Genomic DNA, 22,347 nt, shown 5'->3' on the forward strand with positions numbered 1-22,347 from the left:
AATGTCAGAAACACCTGATCTGCTGCATGCTTGTTCAGGGTCTTTGGCTAAAAGTATTAGAGGCAGAGGATTAGCAGGACAGCCAGGCAACTGGTATTGTTTAAAATGAAATAAACATGGCAGCCTCCATATCCCTCTCGCTACAGTTGTCCGACAGTACAGTCAGAGAGTAAACAATCGTGATCCACAACTGAGCAAACACACAGTATTTCTGCAAAGCCAAGGTGTGTGTGAGGAGTAGCACTGTGTAGTAAGACAACAGGGGGAGAAATACAAGTTAATCCATGTGGGTGACGAGGTCACGCTCTGGGGTGACACACAGAGACAACAGTAATACTAATCCGCAGTCATGTGACTCTACCGTTAGAGAACAGGAAGCTACATTATCCGTTCAGCACTGCGGCTACATCCTGCTGACAGCTCTGGACTGTATGAGGCCCGGGAGCCGCCACATAGCACAAGTACCTCTACTGCAAACACCACAAGCTCCAGTGTGTGCTGAGAGCTATCCTGCACTGCGGCCACAGCCTGCTCTGCACTGTGTGAGGCCCGGGGCCACCACATAGCACAAGTACCTCTACTGCAAACACCACAACAAGCTCCAGTGTGTGCTGAGAGCTATCCAGCACTGCGGCTACATCCAGCTCTGCACTGTGTGAGGCCCGGGGGCCGCCACATAGCACAAGTACACCTACTGCAAACACCACAACAACAAGCTCCACTGTGTGCTGAGAGCTATCCTGCACTGCGGCTACATCCAGCTCTGCACTGTGTGAGGCCGGGGCCACCACATAGCACAAGTACCTCTACTGCAAACACCACAACAACAAGCTCCACTGTGTGTGCTGAGAGCTCTCAGCACTGCGGCTACATCCAGCTCTGCACTGTGTGAGGCCCGGGGCCGCCACATAGCACAAGTACCTCTACTGCTAACACCACGACAACAAGCTCCAGTGTGTTCTGAGAGCGATCAGCACTGCGGCTACATCCAGCTCTGCACTGTGTGAGGCCCGGGCCCGCCACATAGCACAAGTACCTCTACTGCAAACACCACAAGCTCCAGTGTGTGCTGAGAGCTATCCAGCACTGCGACTACATCCAGCTCTGCACTGTGTGAGGCCCGGGGCTGCCACATAGCACAAGTAACTCTACTGCAAACACCACGACAACAAGCTCCAGTGTGTGCTGAGAGCTATCCAGCACTGCGGCTACATCCAGCTCTGCACTGTGTAAGGCCTGGGGCTGCCACATAGCACAAGTACCTCTACTACAAACACCACAAGCTCCAGTGTGTGCTGAGAGCTATCCAGCACTGCGGCTACATCCAGCTCTGCACTGTGTGAGGCCCGGGGCTGCCACATAGCACAAGTACCTCTACTGCAAACACCATGACAACAAGCTCCAGTGTGTGTGCTGAGAGCTCTCAGCACTGCGGCTACATCCAGCTCTGCACTGTGTGAGGCCCGGGGCCGCCACATAGCACAAGTACCTCTACTGCAAACACCACGACAAGCTCCAGTGTGTGCTGAGAGCTATCCAGCACTGCGACTACATCCAGCTCTGCACTGTGTGAGGCCCGGGGCTGCCACATAGCACAAGTAACTCTACTGCAAACACCACAACAACAAGCTCCACTGTGTGTGCTGAGAGCTCTCAGCACTGCGGCTACATCCAGCTCTGCACTGTGTGAGGCCCGGGGCCGCCACATAGCACAAGTACCTCTACTGCAAACACCACGACAAGCTCCAGTGTGTGCTGAGAGCTATCCAGCACTGCGACTACATCCAGCTCTGCACTGTGTGAGGCCGGGGCCGCCACATAGCACAAGTACCTCTACTGCTAACACCACGACAACAAGCTCCAGTGTGTTCTGAGAGCGATCAGCACTGCGGCTACATCCAGCTCTGCACTGTGTGAGGCCGGGGCTGCCACATAGCACAAGTACCTCTACTGCAAACACCTCAACAACAAGCTCCAGTGTGTGCTGAGAGCTATCCTGCACTGCGGCTACATCCAGCTCTGCACTGTGTGAGGCCCGGGGCCGCCACATAGCACAAGTACCTCTACTGCTAACACCACAACAAGCTCCAGTGTGTGCTGAGAGCTATCCTGCACTGCGGCTACATCCAGCTCTGCACTGTATGAGGCCCGGGGCCACCACATAGCACACGTAGCTCTACTGCAAACACCACAAGCTCCAGTGTGTGCTGAGAGCTATCCTGCACTGCGGCTACATCCAGCTCTGCACTGTATGAGGCCCGGGGCCACCACATAGCACAAGTACCTCTACTGCTAACACCACAACAAGCTCCAGTGTGTGCTGAGAGCTATCCTGCACTGCGGCTACATCCAGCTCTGCACTGTATGAGGCCCGGGGCCACCACATAGCACACGTAGCTCTACTGCAAACACCACAAGCTCCAGTGTGTGCTGAGAGCTATCCTGCACTGCGGCTACATCCAGCTCTGGACTGTATGAGGCCCGGGGCCGCCACATAGCACAAGTACACCTACTGCAAACACCACAAGCTCCAGTGTGTGCTGAGAGCTATCCTGCACTGCGGCTACATCCAGCTCTGCACTGTGTGAGGCCCGGGGCCGCCACATAGCACAAGTACCTCTACTGCAAACACCACAACAAGCTCCAGTGTGTGCTGAGAGCTATCCTGCACTGCGGCTACATCCAGCTCTGCACTGTGTAAGGCCCGGGGCCACCACATAGCACAAGTACCTCTACTGCAAACACCACAACAAGCTCCAGTGTGTGCTGAGAGCTATCAGCACTGCGGCTACATCCAGCTCTGCAATGTATGAAGCCCGAGGCCGCCACATAGCACAAGTACACCTACTGCAAACACCACAACAAGCTCCAGTGTGTGCTGAGAGCTATCCTGCACTGCGGCTACATCCAGCTCTGCACTGTGTGAGGCCTGGGGCCGCCACATAGCACTAGTACCTCTACTGCAAACACCATGACAACAAGCTCCAGTGTGTGCTGAGAGCTATCAGCACTGCGCTACATCCAACTCTGCACTGTGTGAGGCCCTGGGCCACCACATAGCACAAGTAACTCTACTGCAAACACCACGACAACAAGCTCCAGTGTGTGCTGAGAGCTATCCTGCACTGCGGCTACATCCAACTCTGCACTGTGTGAGGCCCAGGGCCACCACATAGCACAAGTAACTCTACTGCAAACACCACGACAAGCTCCAGTGTGTGCTGAGAGCTATCCTGCACTGCGGCTACATCCAGCTCTGCACTGTGTGAGGCTCGGGGCCGCCACATAGCACAAGTACCTCTCCTGCTAACACCACAACAAGCTCCAGTGTGTGCTGAGAGCTATCAGCACTGCGGCTACATTCAGCTCAACACTGTAAGAGGCCCGGGGCCGCAAACATAGCACAAGTACCTCTACTGCAAACACCACGACAACAAGCTCCAGTATGTGCTGAGAGCTATCCTGCACTGCGGCTACATCCAACTCTGCACTGTGTGAGGCCCGGGGCCGCCACATAGCACAAGTACCTCTACTGCAAACACCACGACAACAAGCTCCAGTGTGTGCTGAGAGCTATCCTGCACTGCGGCTACATCCAGCTCTGCACTGTGTGAGGCCCGGGGCCGCCACATAGCACAAGTACCTCTACTGCAAACACCACACGCTCCAGTGTGTGCTGAGAGCTATCCTGCACTGCGGCTACAGCCAGCTCTGCACTGTGTGAGGCCCGGGGCCGGCACATAGCACAAGTACCTCTACTGCAAACACCATGACAACAAGCTCCAGTATGTGCTGAGAGCTATCCTGCACTGCGGCTACATCCAGCTCTGCACTGTGTGAGGCCCGGGGCTGCCACATAGCACAAGTACCTCTCCTGCTAACACCACAACAAGCTCCAGTGTGTGCTGAGAGCTATCAGCACTGCGGCTACATCCAGCTCTGTACTGTAAGAGGCCCGGGGCCGCAAACATAGCACAAGTACCTCTACTGCAAACACCACGACAACAAGCTCCAGTATGTGCTGAGAGCTATCCTGCACTGCGGCTACATCCAACTCTGCACTGTGTGAGGCCCGGGGCCACCACATAGCACAAGTAACTCTACTGCAAACACCACAACAACAAGCTCCACTCAGTGTGATGAGAGCTATCCAGCATTGCAGCTACATCCAGCTCTGCACTGTGTGAGGCTGGAGGCCGCCACATAGCACAAGTACCTCTACTGCAAACACCACAACAAGCTCCAGTGTGTGCTGAGAGCTATCCTGCACTGCGGCTACATCCAGCTCTGCACTGTGTGAGGCCGGGGCCGCCACATAGCACAAGTACCTCTACAGCAAACACCACAACAACAAGCTCCAGTGTGTGCTGAGAGCGATCAGCACTGCGGCTACATCCAGCTCTGCACTGTGTGAGGCCCGGGGGCCACCACATAGCACAAGTACACCTACTGCAAACACCACAACAAGCTCAGACAAATCTTGTGTAACAGGAACATATGACAAGCTCTGCCTGACGGAACCCCGAACATTAAAGAGGAACTGTAGTGAAAATAATGGAATGGTTACAATTGCATTTTTTTAAAGCAAACCTAATTTAAAAAAAAACACAATACTTTTACAGTTATCACGCGATCTTCCGCACGCGAAGGTTGGCACGTGTAAAGGATTACTCCGCGTGATAAAAGAACGTTTGCAAGCATTTATTTATCACACGGAGTAATCCTTTATGTGCGCAAACCTTCGCGTGCGGCAGATCGTGTGATAACTGCTGTGATAGCAGTTATCACGCTTTTGTGTATCAAGCCCTTAAAGTAATGCATTGTGTGAACCAGGTTGGGATGGTCAGGGAGGGGCTAATAATTGAACCCGCCTCATTCTATGGGTGGAGCTCCTTTTTACTATATACTGTACTGTATATGTCCTGGATTTTTGTGTGATTTTATGGCTGCGACTAAGAGGTAATTATGCTCCCAAAACGCGTGAGCCTTTAAAGTGCACCTGAGGCGAAGCTCGGGTCAGAAAGGAAATACTTACCGAAGTAATTTTTTCCATTAAAATTATTTTCACTATAGTTCCTCTTTAAAGTGGACCTGAACTCAGAACTTCCTCTCTGTTCTAAAAGATAAGCAACAGCATAGCAACCTTTAAAGAAAACCTGTAACCCCCTGAGGGGTACTCACCTGGAGAGAAGCCTCCGGATCCTAATGAGGCTTCCCTCGTCCTCCTCGGTTCCACGGCGGCGGCGATAAAGCTCCCCGAACAGCGGGGATGTAAATATTTACCTTCCCGGCTAAAGTGCAGGCGCAGTATCGGCTCTACGCTCGGAGATGGGCGGAAATAGCCGATCGGTGTCGGGTCGCTCTACTGCGCAGGTGCAAGTCTCCCACGCCTGTGCAGTAGAGCGGACCCTACAGAGCTCGTCTATTTACGCCTATCTCCGTGCGGAGAGCCACAACAGCGCCCCCGCTGGAGGCACAAAAGGTAAATAAATCAGCGCTTATCAGCGCTTGTCAGGCTTGTTGAGGGAGGATTCCGGGACACTCCGGGGGAGCCAGCGCTGGACTGCCTGCAGCTCATTGGGACCCTGAGGCTTCCCCCTCCCGAGGTGAGTACCCCCCAGGGCAACTTTTTTTGTTACAAGTTCTCTTTAAAGAAAAAACATTTCTTTGTTACAGCTGATACAATAATTCTGCAGTGTGTCTACTTCCTGCTTTCATGGAAGCAGACATAGGGTTAACATCCCGTGTTTACAAATTAGCTGCTCTGCCCAGGCAGCCAGCTGACACAGCTGAGAGATCAAATTACACTAGTGATTAGTCACAGATGAGGAGGAATTAGAGAGGCTAAACTCTCGAAATACATACAGGGCGCATTTCTCTATGTTTTCCTACGGTCTTTACCATATGCAAGAACACAGCATTTCCTGCACACCAACACTTGCAGTACATTTATGTGTAATAATACTGGACTCTGACTCTAGATCTCGGACATTCTATCTGGTAGACGCTACAGTACGTGTCATGTGACCTCACCATGTCAGCGTGTTTCTAAAAGCAGCGAAGGTGAGAAGCCCAGTGCCCAATACGAAGGCGGTTTTCTTCACAGAATCCCAGATCTGTCCATCCTACAGGGGGAGAGATAAACTGTCTGTTACCACAAAAGAATACATGAATCACCTGGACATTCATTCAGCAACATAACAACATGGGAACCTGGATGAACCACTCCCTGTGAATGTGAAGGTTTAATCACGTAAATCTTATTTTAAGAAAATATTAATCTTGCTTGTCCGACCAAAAGCTGCGGATGTGATCATATTAATGATAAGACTCTTTCCAATATTAACAGCTCCTTAACCAGCCGGGCAGTACCGTCGGAGGCTGCCGCTCAGGCCCTGCTGGGCCGATTTGCATGAAATAAAAAGCAGCACACGCAGCCGGCACTTTGCCAGCCGCGTGTGCTACCTGATCGCCGCCGCAGCGCGGCGATCCGCCGCGTGCAGCGGCGAAAGAGGGTCCCCCCAGCCGCCTGAGCCCAGCGCAGCCGGACCAAACAGTTCCGGCCAGCGCTAAGGACTGGATCGGAGGCGGCTGACGGAGGCTGACGTCCATGACGTCACTCTGCTCGTCGCCATGGCGACGAGGTAAGCGAAACAAGGAAGGCTGCTCATTGCAGCCTTCTTTGTTACTTCTGGTAGCCGGAGGCGATCAGAAGAACGCATCCGGAGCGCCCTCTAGTGGGCTTTCATGCAGCCAACTTTCAGTTGGCTGCATGAACTAGTTTTTTTTTAATTAATAAAAAACCCTCCCGCAGCCGCCCTGGCGATCTTAATAGAACGCCAGGGTGGTTAAAGAGAGTCTAAAGCGAGAATAAATCTCGCTTCAGACCTCATAGATAGCAGGGGCATGTGTGCCCCTGCTAAAACGCCGCTATCCCGTGGCTTAACGGGGGTCCCTTCACCCCCAAATCCCCTCCGTACAGCCGGGGAGCGCTTCCGCATTGGGGCAGGGCTAACCTCCGCAGCCCTGCCTCCCGCGCGTCTATCAGGCGCGCACCTCCGCCTCTCCCCCGCCCCTCTCAGTCTTCCTTCACTGAGAGGGGCGGGGGAGAGGCGGCGATGCGCGTCTGATAGACGCGCTGAGAGGCAGGGCTGCAGCCGTTAGCCCTGCCTCCAGAAAGAGAAAATCTACGACCAAGTTGACGACCAAGTTTTGCGGGGGTGAGTTTGGGGGTGAAGGGACCCCCGTTTAGCCGCGCGATAGCGGCGTTTTAGCAGGGGCACACATGCCCCTGCTAATTATGAGCTCTGAAGCGAGATTTATTCTCGCTTCAGAGTCTCTTTAAAGTGTACGTGAGATGCAAATAAAGAAAGATTTGATACTAAGGGCTGGTGCACACCGAGCGGCTTTTTCAGCGTTTCTGCAGCTGCGGATCCGCTTGGTCAATGTATCTCAATGGGGTGGTGCACACCAGAGCGGGAGGCGTTTTTCAGAAACGAATCCTCCCGGGGTGAGGCATTTTTTGGATTGTGGAAGCGTTTCTGCCTCAATGTTAAGTATACGAAAAACGCAAACCGCTCTGAAAAATGGCAGTTCAGAGCGGTTTTGCAGGCGTTTTTGTTACAGAAGCTGTTCAGTAACAGCTTTACTGTAACAATACATGAAATCTACTACACCAAAAACGCTTCACAAAACCGCAAAATGCTAGCTGAAACGCTGCAGAAAAATAAGAAAAAGTGTTTCAAAATCTGCTAGCATTTTGCGGATCTGCTAGCGGTTTTTGGTGTGCACCAGGCCTTACTCGGGGCTTCCTCCAGCCCCATAACCACCACCGAGTCCCTCCCTGTCCTCCCGAGTGCCTCCATTCGCCGGTTATCGGTCTCTGCAACTGCGGGTCTTCTGTGCATGCCTGGAGGGGGGCGCACATGCGGAGAAGATCACGACTGACGCGACTTAGCAAGACTACCAGGACCGATAGCCAAAGAACGGAGGCACTCGGGAAGACGGGGAGGGACTCAGCGATGCTTATGGGGCTGGAGGAAGCCCCGGGTAAGTATTAGTTTATTGCGTCTCGGGTACACTTTAAGGTGATCACCTTAATGGACAACTAAAGCCAGGTGGATATGGAGGCTGTCATATTTATTTCCTTTTAAGCAATACCAGTTGCCTGGCAGCCCTGCTGATTCTCGGCCTCTAATACTTCTAGTCATAGACCCTGAACAAGCATGCAGCAGATCAGGTGTTTCTGACATGATTGTCAGATTTGACAAGATTAGCTGCATGCTTGTTTCTGGTGTGATTCAGACACTACTGTAGCCAAATAGTCCAACAGGGTTGCCAGGCAACTGGTATTGTTTAAAAGGAAATAAATATGGCAGTCTCCATATACCTCTCACTTCAGTTGTCCTTTAACCTTGTAATCATACAGTCTATAGGTACCCTCCTCCTACCCTATCCCCAGCCAGCCTCCAGATACACCGCTGTGGCCTCCCAGCTTCCACTGACACAGAACTTAATTCCCTTGGGTGACATCGGTGTATACAGCAAAGTCCCTGTTATCCGGAACTCAGGCATCTGGAGGTCTCAGGCACTCGGAACAACTTACCGATCCTTCGGACTCCGTCCTCTACACATCCTGCACCTCCAAGCGTCTTTTCCGCGTCCATGCGCGGCTCCCAGCGTGTCACTTGACCTGATGCGGGCCAGGTGAGCTGTATTCAGAAAATGCCGGAAAGCTGCTAGGAGCTGCAGGATGTGTAGCAGGTGGCGCCGGGGTGCAGATGCTGCTCCAGGGGGAGGTTAGTATTGTTTTTAGCGCCAGTTCAAGCAATCAGCAAGCCTGTGTATCCTGCATCAGGCAATCCCCGCCGGTGCCGGATCCCGGGGACTTTGCTGCAAAATAAATAGCTCCCAATGGTCCCTCTTTCGAAACCAAATCCTCTTGTCCCTCTTTCTTCCTCATTTGTCCCTCTTTCAGGACTGATATATGGATCTATGTAAATACATGTATTTTTCTCCTAAAAATTGGATCCAAGCCGTATTCTCATCCTTTAAATTGATATATTTCTTAATTTCAAATGTTAATATGAAGAAAAACTAGCGATGAGAGAAAGGACCAGTGTGAACAGAATTCGTAGTGGTATGTGTGGATAGGGGTGTGGCAAGGGGTGGGATTAGAGGTGTGCCAGGGGCATGTCTTAAAGTGTCTCTCTGTCACATCTCAAAAAGTTGGGAGGTATGCAAAATCTATAAAATGTCTTCCCCTCTTCTCCCCTCCGAATTGCCATAGAGGGTGGCATTCCTTCACCATATGTAATACGTTACCTGGCTCTGACGCTGCGGCAGGGCGGTGACCTCACTTTTTCCCATCTGTAAGCAAACAGAGAAGTGCCACGATTAAGACCTCATTTTATAATAGGACCAAAGCATTTATTAACATTCCCATTAACAATACCAAATCATCAACATAACAATGCACATTTCATAAAGAAAGCCCTTATATGTCCAAACGCAAACCCAAAGTGGAAGTAAATTTATGAAATAAATAATTGTATCTGTAGAACTAATCCTACATAGAACTTTCCTGTGTCCCTGATTCTTATTTTAGTTTTAAGGGTCGAAAATCGAGATCTGAAGATTCATGTTGTGTGTTCTACAGATTTACCCCTTAAAGAGAAACCGTAACCAAGAATTGCACTTCATCCCAATCAGTAGCCGATACCCCCTTTCCCATGAGAAATCTTTTCCTTTTCACAAACGGATCATCAGGGGGGTCTGTATGGCTGATATTGTGGTGAAACCCCTCCCACTGTGTGATGTCATGACCATGGTCCTGACACTTTCCTGTCTGTGAACATCATTGCAGTGTGGGTAATAGCTGTTTACAGCTGTTTCCAACTGCCAATCAAGCAAGCAGCATCTCCTTCCAGTGACATGACCTACCAGCAGTATAAATGTCACCATGTGGTAAATGTCAGAATGTAAAAATCAGGAAGAGGAAAGATTTTACAATGAGCAAACACTGACTAAATAATTTATACATAATTATTGTACAAATGAAGCACTTTTTTTATTACATTATTTTCACTTGAGTTCCCCTTTAAGGTTCCTGACATTTTTGCCACTTTAGCTGTGTCGTTTTGATACAGCTGTAACTTTTTAATTACTTATGCCATCTTAGTGATATATATCTTGTTTTTTTCAGTACTATCTATGCTTTCTTTAGGTAATATTTTTCTCACAAATTTATTTTATTTTATAGTCATTTTATGGGGAAAAATTAGGCGTAAATGCAGGAAATATCCATCTGTTTCATTTTTCACCCTTCCTAATTTTCACATCACACGTCACACAGTTACAAAACACATAAAAATGAATTATTTGGCCTTTCCTGATTAAAACGATACCCCTTATGCCACATTTTACTTCTAGCTGAGCATGCGGTGAACCACTATCCCCAGTCTGCGCGTCTGTGACGATCGGATGCATTAGCTAAGGCGACAGTTCAGGGGGCATAGAGCAGTACAGATGCATCACTAGGCAACGGCAGAGCGTTACATCTGTAGAGCATTGGGGCCCGAAACACCCTAGCGATTGCATCCGATCGCTACAGGCGGCAGTCATTAAAAGTTTATAAACAGGTAGAAGTGTTGCAGGGGTTAATAATGGGTTATTAGGCTAGGCTGGGGTTAAAAATTAAATGGGGATTAAAAAAAAAATCAGTTTTTTTTTATTGGGACCATGACACATTTTTTTTTATCAACGCCTCCATCTTTTTTGTTTATCCTAACCTTATTGAATGATTGTTGCTATTAGCTAGCAACAATCACTCACAAGATTGTTCACGTGCACGAGCGTGCACAGGCATTGTCATGTGCACCCCTGAAAGCGTGCACGACCGGGAGCACGCATGTAAGTTGTTGGCAATGCATGGCATAGATTCTACATCGTGGAACACACAGCAGCACTAATTAGGACACAGAATCTACGTCCTGGAACAGTAAGAGGTTAAAGAAGCCCTGTAGTCATATATCGTGGGCAGTGAGGGAGAAGTAAGGTCTCTGTTCCCCTGGGCTCCGATGGATTAGGTGAGAGATGTGCTGCACTGCTTTCATCTATTCAGGGGGGACGGAGGAGGACACAGGGACAATATACGGAGTCCCCGCCATCGCGGCTGGTTGGCGGTTCGTATCGGCGGGCATTTCGTAAGTCGGGGCCTCTCTGTATTTGGCATACAAAATGCAGTAACTTTTTATCCCCATTTTAGGAGAAGAAAAATTGCATTTTATATTCTAAAAAATACACAGAATCAGGGATGCTCTCAAATTCGAATTCGGATGAAATTGGAATAGGGTTATTCGAATTTCATCCTACTAATTACGGCAGCTGTGCGGGTGGGGTTAATCTTACCCATCAGGCGTCTTCTTGCTCCGTCCCTCGGCGCCTCCCACGCTGCGTTCCAATCCACCGTCACGTGACTATACACTTCCTCCTTCAACCTGGAAGGAGGAGGTGTATGTCATCACGTGACGCCGGATTCGGAACGCAGCGTGGGAGGCGCCGAGGGACGGAGCAAGAAGACGCCTGATGGGTAAGATTAACCCCACCCGCACAGCTGCCGTAATTAGTAGGATGAAATTCGAATCGCCCTATTCACATTTCATCCAAATTCGAATTTGAGAGCATCCCTGCACAGAATTAGTAGCATTTCCCACACAAAAAACCCCACATAATTAGGCAGCAGTTGCCAGGCGTGAAATATACATAATTAGGTTTTTCTCACCTTAAGAAAACTCATAAGTCAGCATTTTCCCCATAAAATATATTAAGAATACATTAGAGTTCCCTTTAAAAAATGTTTCACTTTCCCCCCTCAGTTAGTGCCTCTATTTCTACAGCTCTGGCTGAAAATCTCCCACGCTATGCTTACAGGCAGACCAGGGCTACAGAAAAATGGCCGTCGGAGCCCAGCACTGGAGACTCTAGTGCTGGGCTTCAGGCGCCATTGTCGCATAGCCCTTCTGCCGGATTTCTGCCGAGAGTCCCACAGCCATAGGAGCCGCTGCACCTACAAACCTGGGGGCAAGATCCGCCATTTTGTCTGCAGCCCCTGGAGACCCTGTGACAGGTGCCAATGTACCCCCAGGGGTCTGCAGACCCCAGGTTGAGAAACACTGCTCTATGGGATCTAGAGGCAGCAGTTAGCGATGAGCAGATGACATCAGTGCATTTGAATTCAGCGATGGCACAATGATGGTCTCCCAGTCGGGTTATAAATAAAGGGTACTGTAAATAGAGAGCCTAAACTCTCTAAATACATACAAAATACATACAGGGTGCATTTCTCTCTGTTTTCCTTCTGTCCTGTGCAAGAGTTCATGTCCACTATAAGAGGGACTATACTGAAAATAGTATAATGGACAAAATGTCTTATTTTTTACAATATTAATTTTTATCGATTATTTAGTCAGTGTTTGCCAATTGAAAAATCTTTCCTCTCCCTGATTTACATTCTGAAATGTATCACTGGTGGTGACATCTTTAGTCCTGTCAGGTGATCTGTACGGAATGTCCGTTACTGAGAGTTCTATGCACAGAGGGAGATACTGTTTGGCAGTTCGAAAAAGCCGTTATTTCCCACAATGCAACAAGGTTCACAGAGAGAAAACTGTCAGGGCCATGGCCATGACATCACACTGTGGGAGGGATTTCAACACAATATCAGTCCTACAGACCTCCTGATGATCTATTAGAGAAAAGGTAAATATTTCTCATGGGAAAGGGGGTATCAGCTACTGATTGGGATGAACCTCAATCCTTGGTTACAGTTCCTCTTTAGATGATAAAATACAGTTGTACTTTGGACCTGTCGCTGATCTTCATGTTATTGTGCAGTCCATTAACGGCTGTCAACGAATACTTATAGATTTTTATTATTAACTCAAACCCACGTCGATGACATCATTACTGAACACTGATATATCACTGTACCTTATTCCAGGCCGGTTAGCAGAATTCCGGCCCTTTACACATCTGCCGTTACCCCGCTGACAGGTGAGGGAATCAATAAAGGTCATGTTTGCAGTGTGTAACTAGCAGGTACAGGCTGATATTCTGTGCGCCTCCTATATACAGTACATCAAGCAGCTGCCAGCTATTAGCACAATCTCTTGCTTGTCACCTGCTGTTTATTGCTCTAGGCTTGCAGAACAAGTTCACAAAGCATTATGACAAGGTACTGAGCGGATTCTCATAAACAGGCGTCAGAGTATCTGTTAGTCATTTCTCAATCTCCTCCCAGTGCATTCTGGGACACAAGGTATTTTTTCTACTGTCTTCGGAACAATGAGTATACAAACATTCCGCAGAGGTAAACCTGGGAGAGGAGAGATTTTACAAACACTGACTAAATCATTTATAAATTAATATTATACTACGCTAGAAAAGCTATAACGATATGTTGGAAACAACCTAATCCGCCGCTAATTAGAAATTGGATAAAGCTAGTCAACGTTGCGATACCTTTAGGCTGGTTTCACAGTGGGACGTTACAGGCGTACGTTAGAGCAGCCTGTAACGCAGCCCACCGCACAGCAATGAAAAATCAATGGGTTGTTCACAGTGCCCACGTTGTGTTACTCAGTAACGCTGCGCCATTACACAACGTACTGCATGCAGTACTTTATAAGCGGCAGAGCCGCGTTAGACTGTTTGCACATGCTCAGTAAAGTTGGGGAGGAGCGGAGAGCGGCCAGGCACATGGCTAATTAATATTCACTGCACTCAGTGACGTGCAGTGTTTACTTCCTGGAGCGGCCGCTCTGTGCAGTGATTGGCCGGGCGGGACCACGTGATGCCGCATGCGTCCAAGAGTAGGCATCACGGACGCCAGAGTGAGCTGCACAACGCGGCTCACTCTGACGTCCACATCAGAGAGCACCAGGCGTTGCGTTAGAGGCACGTTATGCGACCATAACGTCCCCTAAAACGCAACGTCCTGGTGTGAAACCAGCCGTATACAAACTTACCTATCAGGCCAGGCCCCAGTTTAATAAATTCAATAAGGTGTGGAGTACATGGGTAGATTCCTTTGAGACAATAACGCCTATCTCTAACCTGGATATTACAGCCACGGTGCAAGATTTACAATTTTAATATATGTAAGATATCTAAGAAATTCAAAAGGGTGTTGTCATACTATTATTCAAAAGATGCAACGTTCAGTTATACAACATACCACTATATGTATATGTATATGTATGTATAAACTGGAATTCATCTGTCTCTTGCTATACAAATGCTTTATATGTTGTTAATTCTTATAGCTAACGGAGGGAATGTGTTTATCTTTTCTGTGTTGTCTGTTTGATAAAATTTAATAAAAAATCTCTTTAAAAAAAATAAATTAATATTATAAAAAAATAAGCAATTTTATTAATTACGTTACTTTCACTAGAGTTTACTCTTTAAAATAATCATTAAAGGTCATTGTTGTTCTGTATTTATATAGCACTGACATCTTCTGCAGCACTTTACAGAGTACATAGTCATGTCACTGACTGTCCTCAGAGGAGCTCACAATCTAATCCTACCATAGTCATAGTCTAATGTCCTACCATATTATTATTATGTATTTATATAGCACTGACATCTTCTGCAGCACTTTACAGAGTACATAGTCATGTCACCGACTGTCCTCAGAGGAGCTCACAATGTAATCCTACCATAGTCATAGTCTAATGTCCTACCATATTATTATTATTATTATTATGTATTTATATAGCACTGATATCTTCTGCAGCACTTTACAGAGTACATAGTCATGTCACTGACTGTCCTCAGAGGAGTTCACAATCTAATCCTACCGTAGTCATAGTCTAATGTCCTACCGTATTATTATTATGTATTTATATAGCACTGACATCTCCTGCAGCACATTACAGAGTATATAGTCATGTCACTGACTGTCCTCAGAGGAGCTCACAATCTAATCCTACCGTAGTCATAGTCTAATGTCCTACCGTATTATTATTATGTATTTATATAGCACTGATATCTTCTGCAGCACATTACAGAGTATATAGTCATGTCACTGACTGTCCTCAGAGGAGCTCACAATCTAATCCTACCGTAGTCATAGTCTAATGTCCTACCATATTATTATTATGTATTTATATAGCACTGACATCTCCTGCAGCACATTACAGAGTACATAGTCATGTCACTGACTGGCCTCAGAAGAGCTCACACTCTAATCCTACCATTTCAGTCAATGTCTAATGCTCCTCGTGCAGTCTAAAGCAGTCTTTACCCACACATTAGAATGATATGTATAGATTGACATAATATTCTAATGATGCAAACACACATTCAATCTTGATTGGCCAATCACTGGCCAATTTTACCACCTCCATGTAGTATGAAGGCTAAATTTAAAGCTAACAGGTTTTGAATACTAAGAGCAGTCTGTGCAGGTAAGCTCTGTACATACATGGAAGTGGTGAAACTGACCAATTATTGGGCAATAAAAATTGGATGTGCGTACGCACCTTGAGGCCTCGTTCAGACTATACGTGCTGCCATGCACATTTTGGCAGCGGGTATAGAGTGCGACTCACAAGAACATAGACAGCACTTCTGCCATTCAGATCATATGCGCATTCACTGTAATGGGTGGGATCAGCAGCGCAGCACAAATCTGCGTAGATGGCGTGCAATTGTGCGCATTGCGTTCCCGATCGCATGGCCATTCTGCGTTAAGCAATGTAAACAAAGCCTAAGTCTTTTGGCTCTCATACTACATGAAATGGCCAGTCATTGGCCAATCAGAATTGGATGTGCGTACGGACCTGAAAGGTGGCCGATAACGGTTCATTTTTTAGTGAAGAATTGTTTGAGCGACCAGACAAATGCCAGAATACACTGATTTGACACCAGCAACTAACCAATCTGTACTTCCTATCTATCACAACTGATTAGAAAAAAACGTTTTCCCAATCAAAATTGCCATCAAATGCTCAGTTTTAGAATAGTTTGCAGTCAATTGGAGACACCAACGGAGTTTATTTTCTGGCAATCTGATCACAATTATCGCTCGAACGATTCTTTGCTAAAAAATTGGATCATTATTGGCCAACTTAGGCCTCCTAGAGGCCTGGCCCATACAAAGCGCTATTGTTAATTGCAATCGCTAGCTTTTTAAAGTAGCTTTTTGTAAGCTATTTCATGAGCGTTTTCTGGCCATTTTGGTAGCAATTTTTTGCCAGCGATTGTGTAGCGATTTGCAATTAGCATTTTTAATTCTGATTGGTCCTTTCAATTAATTTTCATTTTTTTTAGCATGTACAGTCATTTAAAAATGCTAGCAAAACGCTCTGTGTAGCGATTTATGAGCGATTACGCCAGCAATTATATACTTTACATTGCAGAAACGCTAACGCAAAACGCTAACGCTCAAAAATGCTGCATATCCTGCGCTTGCGATTTTCAATCCAGTGGAATTTGACCCATCCATTAACATTAGCTGAGCGTTTAGGAAAATCGCTAACGTTTTGAAAACCTCCCTAAACGCTCAAAAAAAAAAATCGCTCCGGTGGGTTCCAGCCCTCACACTGGATAGAATTCGTATGCAAATTTCCTTTTTATGAATTCAGGTTCCCGGGACATCTAATGCAAGTCAAGGGCATTGCACTTGTGCGTTTTATTCTGAATCTTTACATCCGATCTTACTACAAATGCGGAAAATCACATGCGAACGTAAGGTTAATAACATTCAAAATTCATTTAATTAACTTCAGGAATATGCAAAATAAAAATTGGAATGTGAAAACTCGCAAATGCAAAAAACCCGCAAAACTCAGAATCGCAAATCCGAAAAAACAATGGTCTGAAAATCGCAGGGACAAGTGTGGTGGCGCCCTTGAGTTGCCCATTAACCCTCTGGGCGATACAATTATATCGCCCAAGAGGTGGCGCAGCACTATTTTTTTATTTTTTTTATTTTTTAAATCATGTAGCGAGCCCAGGGCTCGCTACATGATAGCCGCAGCGCAGCGGCATCCCCCCACCCACTCCGATCGCCTTCGGCGATCAGAGTAAGCAGGAAATCCCGTTCAGAACGGGATTTCCTGCTGGGCTTCCCTGGTCGCCATGGCGACGGGGCGGGATGACGTCACCGACGTCATGGACGTCGTGACGTCATAGGGAGTTCCGATCCACCCCTCAGCGCTGCCTGGCACTGATTGGCCAGGCTGCGCAAGGGGTTGGGGAGGGGGGGGGCTGCGCGGAACGGCGGGTAGCGGCGGATCGGCGGCGAGCAGCGGCGATCGTAAGTTACACGCAGCTAGCAAAGTGCTAGCTGCGTGTAACAAAAAAAAAATTATGCAAATCGGCCCAGCGGGGCCTGAGAAATCCTCCTGCGCGACATACCCCGAGCTCAGCTCGGGATTATCGCTCAGGAGGTTAATGATACAATTCCCCGGACAACTGACGTACGATTTGATCGCAATGATCGATCGGAAATGATTGTTCGGCCTGCTAACGGAAAGAAAACTGCTATTATTGATGGCATCAATCGAGTGGTTATCAATGATCAGATTGGTTAGCAGGTTTCCTTCCGTTAGTTGGCCCAAACAATCGTTTCCAATCGATCATTTATGATTCAGTAGGAGAACGGGACGCTTGAGTCGGAAGATCGATAGTCCGGGGGATTGTAGCGCTAATGGGCACCGCTAAGGAGGAACTGTAGTGAAAATACCATAATTAATAAAATTGCTTATTGTTTACAATATTCATTTATAGCTTACTTAGTCAGTGTTTGCCCATTGTAAAATCTTTCCTCTCCCTGATTTACAGTCTGACATTTTTCACTGGTGGTGATATATTTAGTTCTGCCAGGTGATCTGTACGGAATGTTCGACAGAGGTGCCTGGCTCTTCTACTGACCACATATGCTATTGCTCCGTTGTTATTGCCTGATGAAGCGGGATCAAACATGTGAAACGCGTTGCATATTTGGAGTTCATAAATAAAATATATTGACTGTCTTTACTACAGTCGTTGTGTGTCTACTTGGAGGAGGTAAGTCCACCACTACCTCCTCTATTTACCAAGAATTTGGTTTTTAAGCTCATTTAGCTTCCTTTTATCCTTTTGGCGCCTCTGTTTTCCGCATAATGTATGGAATGTTCGTTACTGAGAGTTCTATGCACGGAGGGAGATACTGGTTGCTTGGCAGTTGGAAAAAAAAGTCGTTATTTCCCACAATGCAACGAGGTTCACAGACAGGAAACTGTCTGGACCATGGTCATGACATCACAGGTTTCAGGGGGGGGTTTCACCACAATATCAGCCACACAGACCCCCTTGTTGATGTATTCGAGAAAAGAGTTCTCATGGGACAGGGGGTATCAGCTACTGATTGGGAAGAAGTACAATCCTTGGTTACAGTTCCTCTTTAAGAAGACACCTGACCCCTGAACCAGTTCACAACCTGTGACATTTTTGACTGCTATTCTGATACTGATATTCTGCACTATGTAACAACGAAACACAAACACCACAAGTTAGACAGGAGGATGTGCAGGGAGCAGAGAAATGACATTGTGAGTACATCAGCAGAGGTTCCGGAGTGCTGCTCACAGCGGAAGTGCTATTTTTATCCTCCATATTGAGTAGAATACAAATATAATTAATAATAAATATCCTAAAAGCCATCAGTGTAACGATAGCTGTGCTTTTAATGGAACGCTGCAATCACTGCAGTCCCAGTCCCAGTTTCTATATAAATAACAAAATAATTGGTGGTCTTTTAAAGTGTACCAGAGATGATGTAATAAGCAGCTTTTATACTTACCTGGAGCTTCCTCCAGCTCCCATTTTCCATGGGTTCCATGATGTGGGGTACTCACAAAGTCATCGCTGTGTCACAGGGGGCTGGCATGAGATGTGGGGGTACTCACAGGGTCATCGCTGTGTCACAGGGGGCTGGCATGAGATGTGGGGGTACTCACAGGGTCATTGCTGTGTCACAGGGGCCTGGCATGAGATGTGGGGTACTCACAGGGTCATCGCTGTGTCACAGGGGGCTGGCATGAGATGTGGGGGTGCTCACAAAGTCATCGCTGTGAAACAGGGGGCTGGCATGAGATGTAGGGGTACGCAAAGGGTCATCGCTGTCTCACAGGGGGCTGGCATGAGATGTGGGGGTACGCACAGGGTCATCACTGTGTCACAGAGGGCTGGCATGAGATGTGGGGGTACTCACAGGGTCATTGCTGTGTCACAGGGGGCTGGCATGAGATGTGGGGGTACTCACAGGGTCATCTCTGTGTCACAGGGGGCTGGCATGAGATGTGGAGGTACTCACAGGGTCATCGCTGTGTCACAGGGGGCTGGCATGAGATGTGGGGGTACTCACAGGGTCATCGCTGTGTCACAGGGGGCTGGCATGAGAGGTGGAGGTACTCACAGGGTCATCGCTGTGTCACAGGGGGCTGGCATGAGATGTGGCGGTACTCACAGGGTCATCGCTGTGTCACAGAGGGCTGGCATGCTATGTCGAGGTACACACAGCATCATCACTGTGTCACAGGGGGCTGGCATGAGATGTGGGGGTACTCACAGGGTCATCGCTGTGTCACAGGGGGCTGGCATGAGATGTGGCGTACTCACAGGGTCATCGCTGTGTCACAGGGGGCTGGCATGAGATGTGGGGGTGCTCACAGGGTCATCGCTGTGTCACAGGGGCTGGCATGAGATGTAGGGGTGCTCACAAAGTCATCGCTGTGTCACAGGGGGCTGGCATGAGATGTGGAGGTACTCACAAAGTCATTGCTGTGTCACAGGGGGCTGGCATGAGATGTGGGGTACTCACAGGGTCATCGCTGTGTCACAGGGGGCTAGCATGAGATGTGGGGGTACTCACAGGGTCATCGCTGTGTCACAGGGGGCTGGCATGAGATGTGGGGGTACTCACAGGGTCATCGCTGTGTCACAGGGGGCAGGCATGAGATGTGGGGGTACTCACAGGGTCATCGCTGTGTCACAGGGGGCTGGCATGAGATGTGGGGGTACTCACAGGGTCATCTCTGTGTCACAGGGGGCTGGCATGAGATGTGGAGGTACTCACAGGGTCATCGCTGTGTCACAGGGGGCTGGCATGAGATGTGGGGGTACTCACAGGGTCATCGCTGTGTCACAGGGGGCTGGCATGAGATGTGGGGGTACTCACAGGGTCATCGCTGTGTCACAGGGGGCTGGCATGAGATGTGGGGGTACTCACAGGGTCATCGCTGTGTCACAGGGGGCTGGCATGAGATGTGGAGTACTCACAGGGTCATCGCTGTGTCACAGGGGGCTGGCATGAGATGTGGGGGTGCTCACAGGGTCATCGCTGTGTCACAGGGGACTGGCATGAGATGTGGAGGTACTCACAGGGTCATCTCTGTGTCATAGGGGACTGGCATGAGATGTGGGGGTACTCACAGGGTCATCGCTGTGTCACAGGGGGCTGGCATGAGATGTGGGGGTGCTCACAGGGTCATCGCTGTGTCACAGGGGGCTGGCATGAGAGGTGGAGGTACTCACGGGGTCATCTCTGTGTCACAGGGGGCTGGCATGAGATGTGGGGTACTCACAGGGTCATCGCTTCATCACAGGGGGCTGGCATGAGATGTGGAGGTGCTCACAGGCTAATTGCTGTGTCACAGGGGGCTGGCATGAGATGTGGGGTACTCACAGGGTCATCTCTGTGTCACAGGGGGCTGGCATGAGATGTAGGGTACTCACAGGGTCATCGCTGTGTCATAGGGGGCTGGCATGAGATGTGGGGTACTCACAGGGTCATCTCTGTGTCACAGGGGGCTGGCATGAGAGGTGGAGGTACTCACAGGGTCATCGCTGTGTCACAGAGGGCTGGCATGAGATGTGGGGTACTCACAGGGTCATCTCTGTGTCACAGGGGGCTGGCATGAGATGTGGGGTACTCACAGGGTCATCGCTGTGTCACGGGAGGCTGGCATGAGATGTGGAGGTACTCACAGGGTCATCGCTGTGTCACAAGGGGCTAGCATGAGATGTGGGGTACTCACAGGGTCATCGCTGTGTCACGGGAGGCTGGCATGAGATGTGAAGGTACTTACAGGGTCATCTCTGTGTCACAGGGGGCTGGCATGAGATGTGGGGGTACTCACAGGGTCATCGCTGTGTCACAGGGGGCTGGCATGAGATGTGGGGTACTCACAGGGTCATCTCTGTGTCACAGGGGGCTGGCATGAGATGTGGGGTACTCACAGGGTCATCTCTGTGTCACAGGGGGCTAGCATGAGAGGTGGAGGTACTCACAGCGTCATCACTGTGTCACAGGGGGCTGGCATGCGATGTGGAGGTACTCACAGGGTCATTGTGGTGTCACAGGGAGCTGGCATGGGACATGGATGTACTCATAGCCATCCTATGGTTCCTGCTCTCCTCCCCCAGGTGTTGGCTGGTCACACTGCCCTCTCCCTTGCCAGGTGATGAAGCCAGCCCTGCCCTCTGCCAGTTGCTGTCAGAGCCGGGAAGTGTCCAGTTAGCTACCAGTAGGAGAGACCTCCTGATCTGCCTTTGCCAGTTGCTGTCAGAGCAGGGAAGAGTCCAGTTAGCTACCAGTAGTAGAGACCTCCTGATCTGCCTGCTGTGTGCCCAGGAAAGTCACAGTGGCATCTCCTGATTTGCAGTGCTCAGTATCCATGTCTTACCCCAGCTTGCTCTGCCTGCTCTTCCTAGAGGCTGATATCCCCGGGTCATGCAGCTCAGCCTCTCTGTAGATCTTCTGTATTGTGTATTGTATTATTTTTGTTCTGCTTCCCAAGTCTTGTTATAGTCCCGCCTGCTGATCCTGCAGAGCCACACAGCAGAAAACTCAGCAACTCCCCTTAAAGTCACAGAGGCAGCTAAACTCCCAGCAGCTGCAAAGCCAGACTTGAGCACAGATGTTCCAGCTATCAGCAATCCCTTCAATTCAGCTCTAGGGAACATAACTTCAGGGATTCATAGGAAGGGCCCTTTCCCACCAGCTGCAATAATTTATCGGTACTACTATCATAAAGTGAAACCTAACCACTAAGTTAAAGCTATTAGTGTCAGATAATGCAACCTAACACTATTCTGACACAAAAACCTTCTCTGCCAATGCCTAACCTTAACCAACCCCCCCTGCCAATGCCTAACCCTAATCAACCCTCCTGTCGATGCCTAATCCAAACTATCCCCCCTGCCAATAGGCCTCCTTCACATCTGCTGCGCTGAAAAACGTGTTAAAGCACGTAGTAAAAAACGCATGCGCTTGTGTGCGCTTTAGTGCGCGTT

At 48.7% G+C, this 22,347-nt stretch overlaps 1 protein-coding gene across 2 annotated transcripts in view; it reads right to left on the reverse strand.

Annotated features, from left to right (window-relative positions):
• Positions 1-21,869, reverse strand: part of FAXDC2 (fatty acid hydroxylase domain containing 2) — a 55,570-nt gene extending 33,701 nt beyond the window's left edge. Inside the window, exons 1-3 of one of the 2 annotated variants that reach the window (XM_068278300.1) lie at positions 21,738-21,869; positions 9,325-9,369; positions 6,034-6,125 (exon numbers count right to left, since the gene is read on the reverse strand). In XM_068278300.1, the coding sequence (XP_068134401.1) occupies positions 6,034-6,125; positions 9,325-9,369 (137 nt within the window). In that variant the 5' untranslated portion in view covers positions 21,738-21,869. Of the gene's footprint in view, positions 1-6,033; positions 6,126-9,324; positions 9,370-21,393; positions 21,465-21,737 lie in introns of those variants that run through there. The other variant, XM_068278301.1, reaches the window with a different exon arrangement.
• Between the last annotated feature and the right edge of the window lie 478 nt (positions 21,870-22,347).

The sequence above is a fragment of the Hyperolius riggenbachi genome, chromosome 3, assembly GCF_040937935.1.
Source record: "Hyperolius riggenbachi isolate aHypRig1 chromosome 3, aHypRig1.pri, whole genome shotgun sequence".
Taxonomy (NCBI): Eukaryota; Metazoa; Chordata; class Amphibia; order Anura; family Hyperoliidae; genus Hyperolius; species Hyperolius riggenbachi.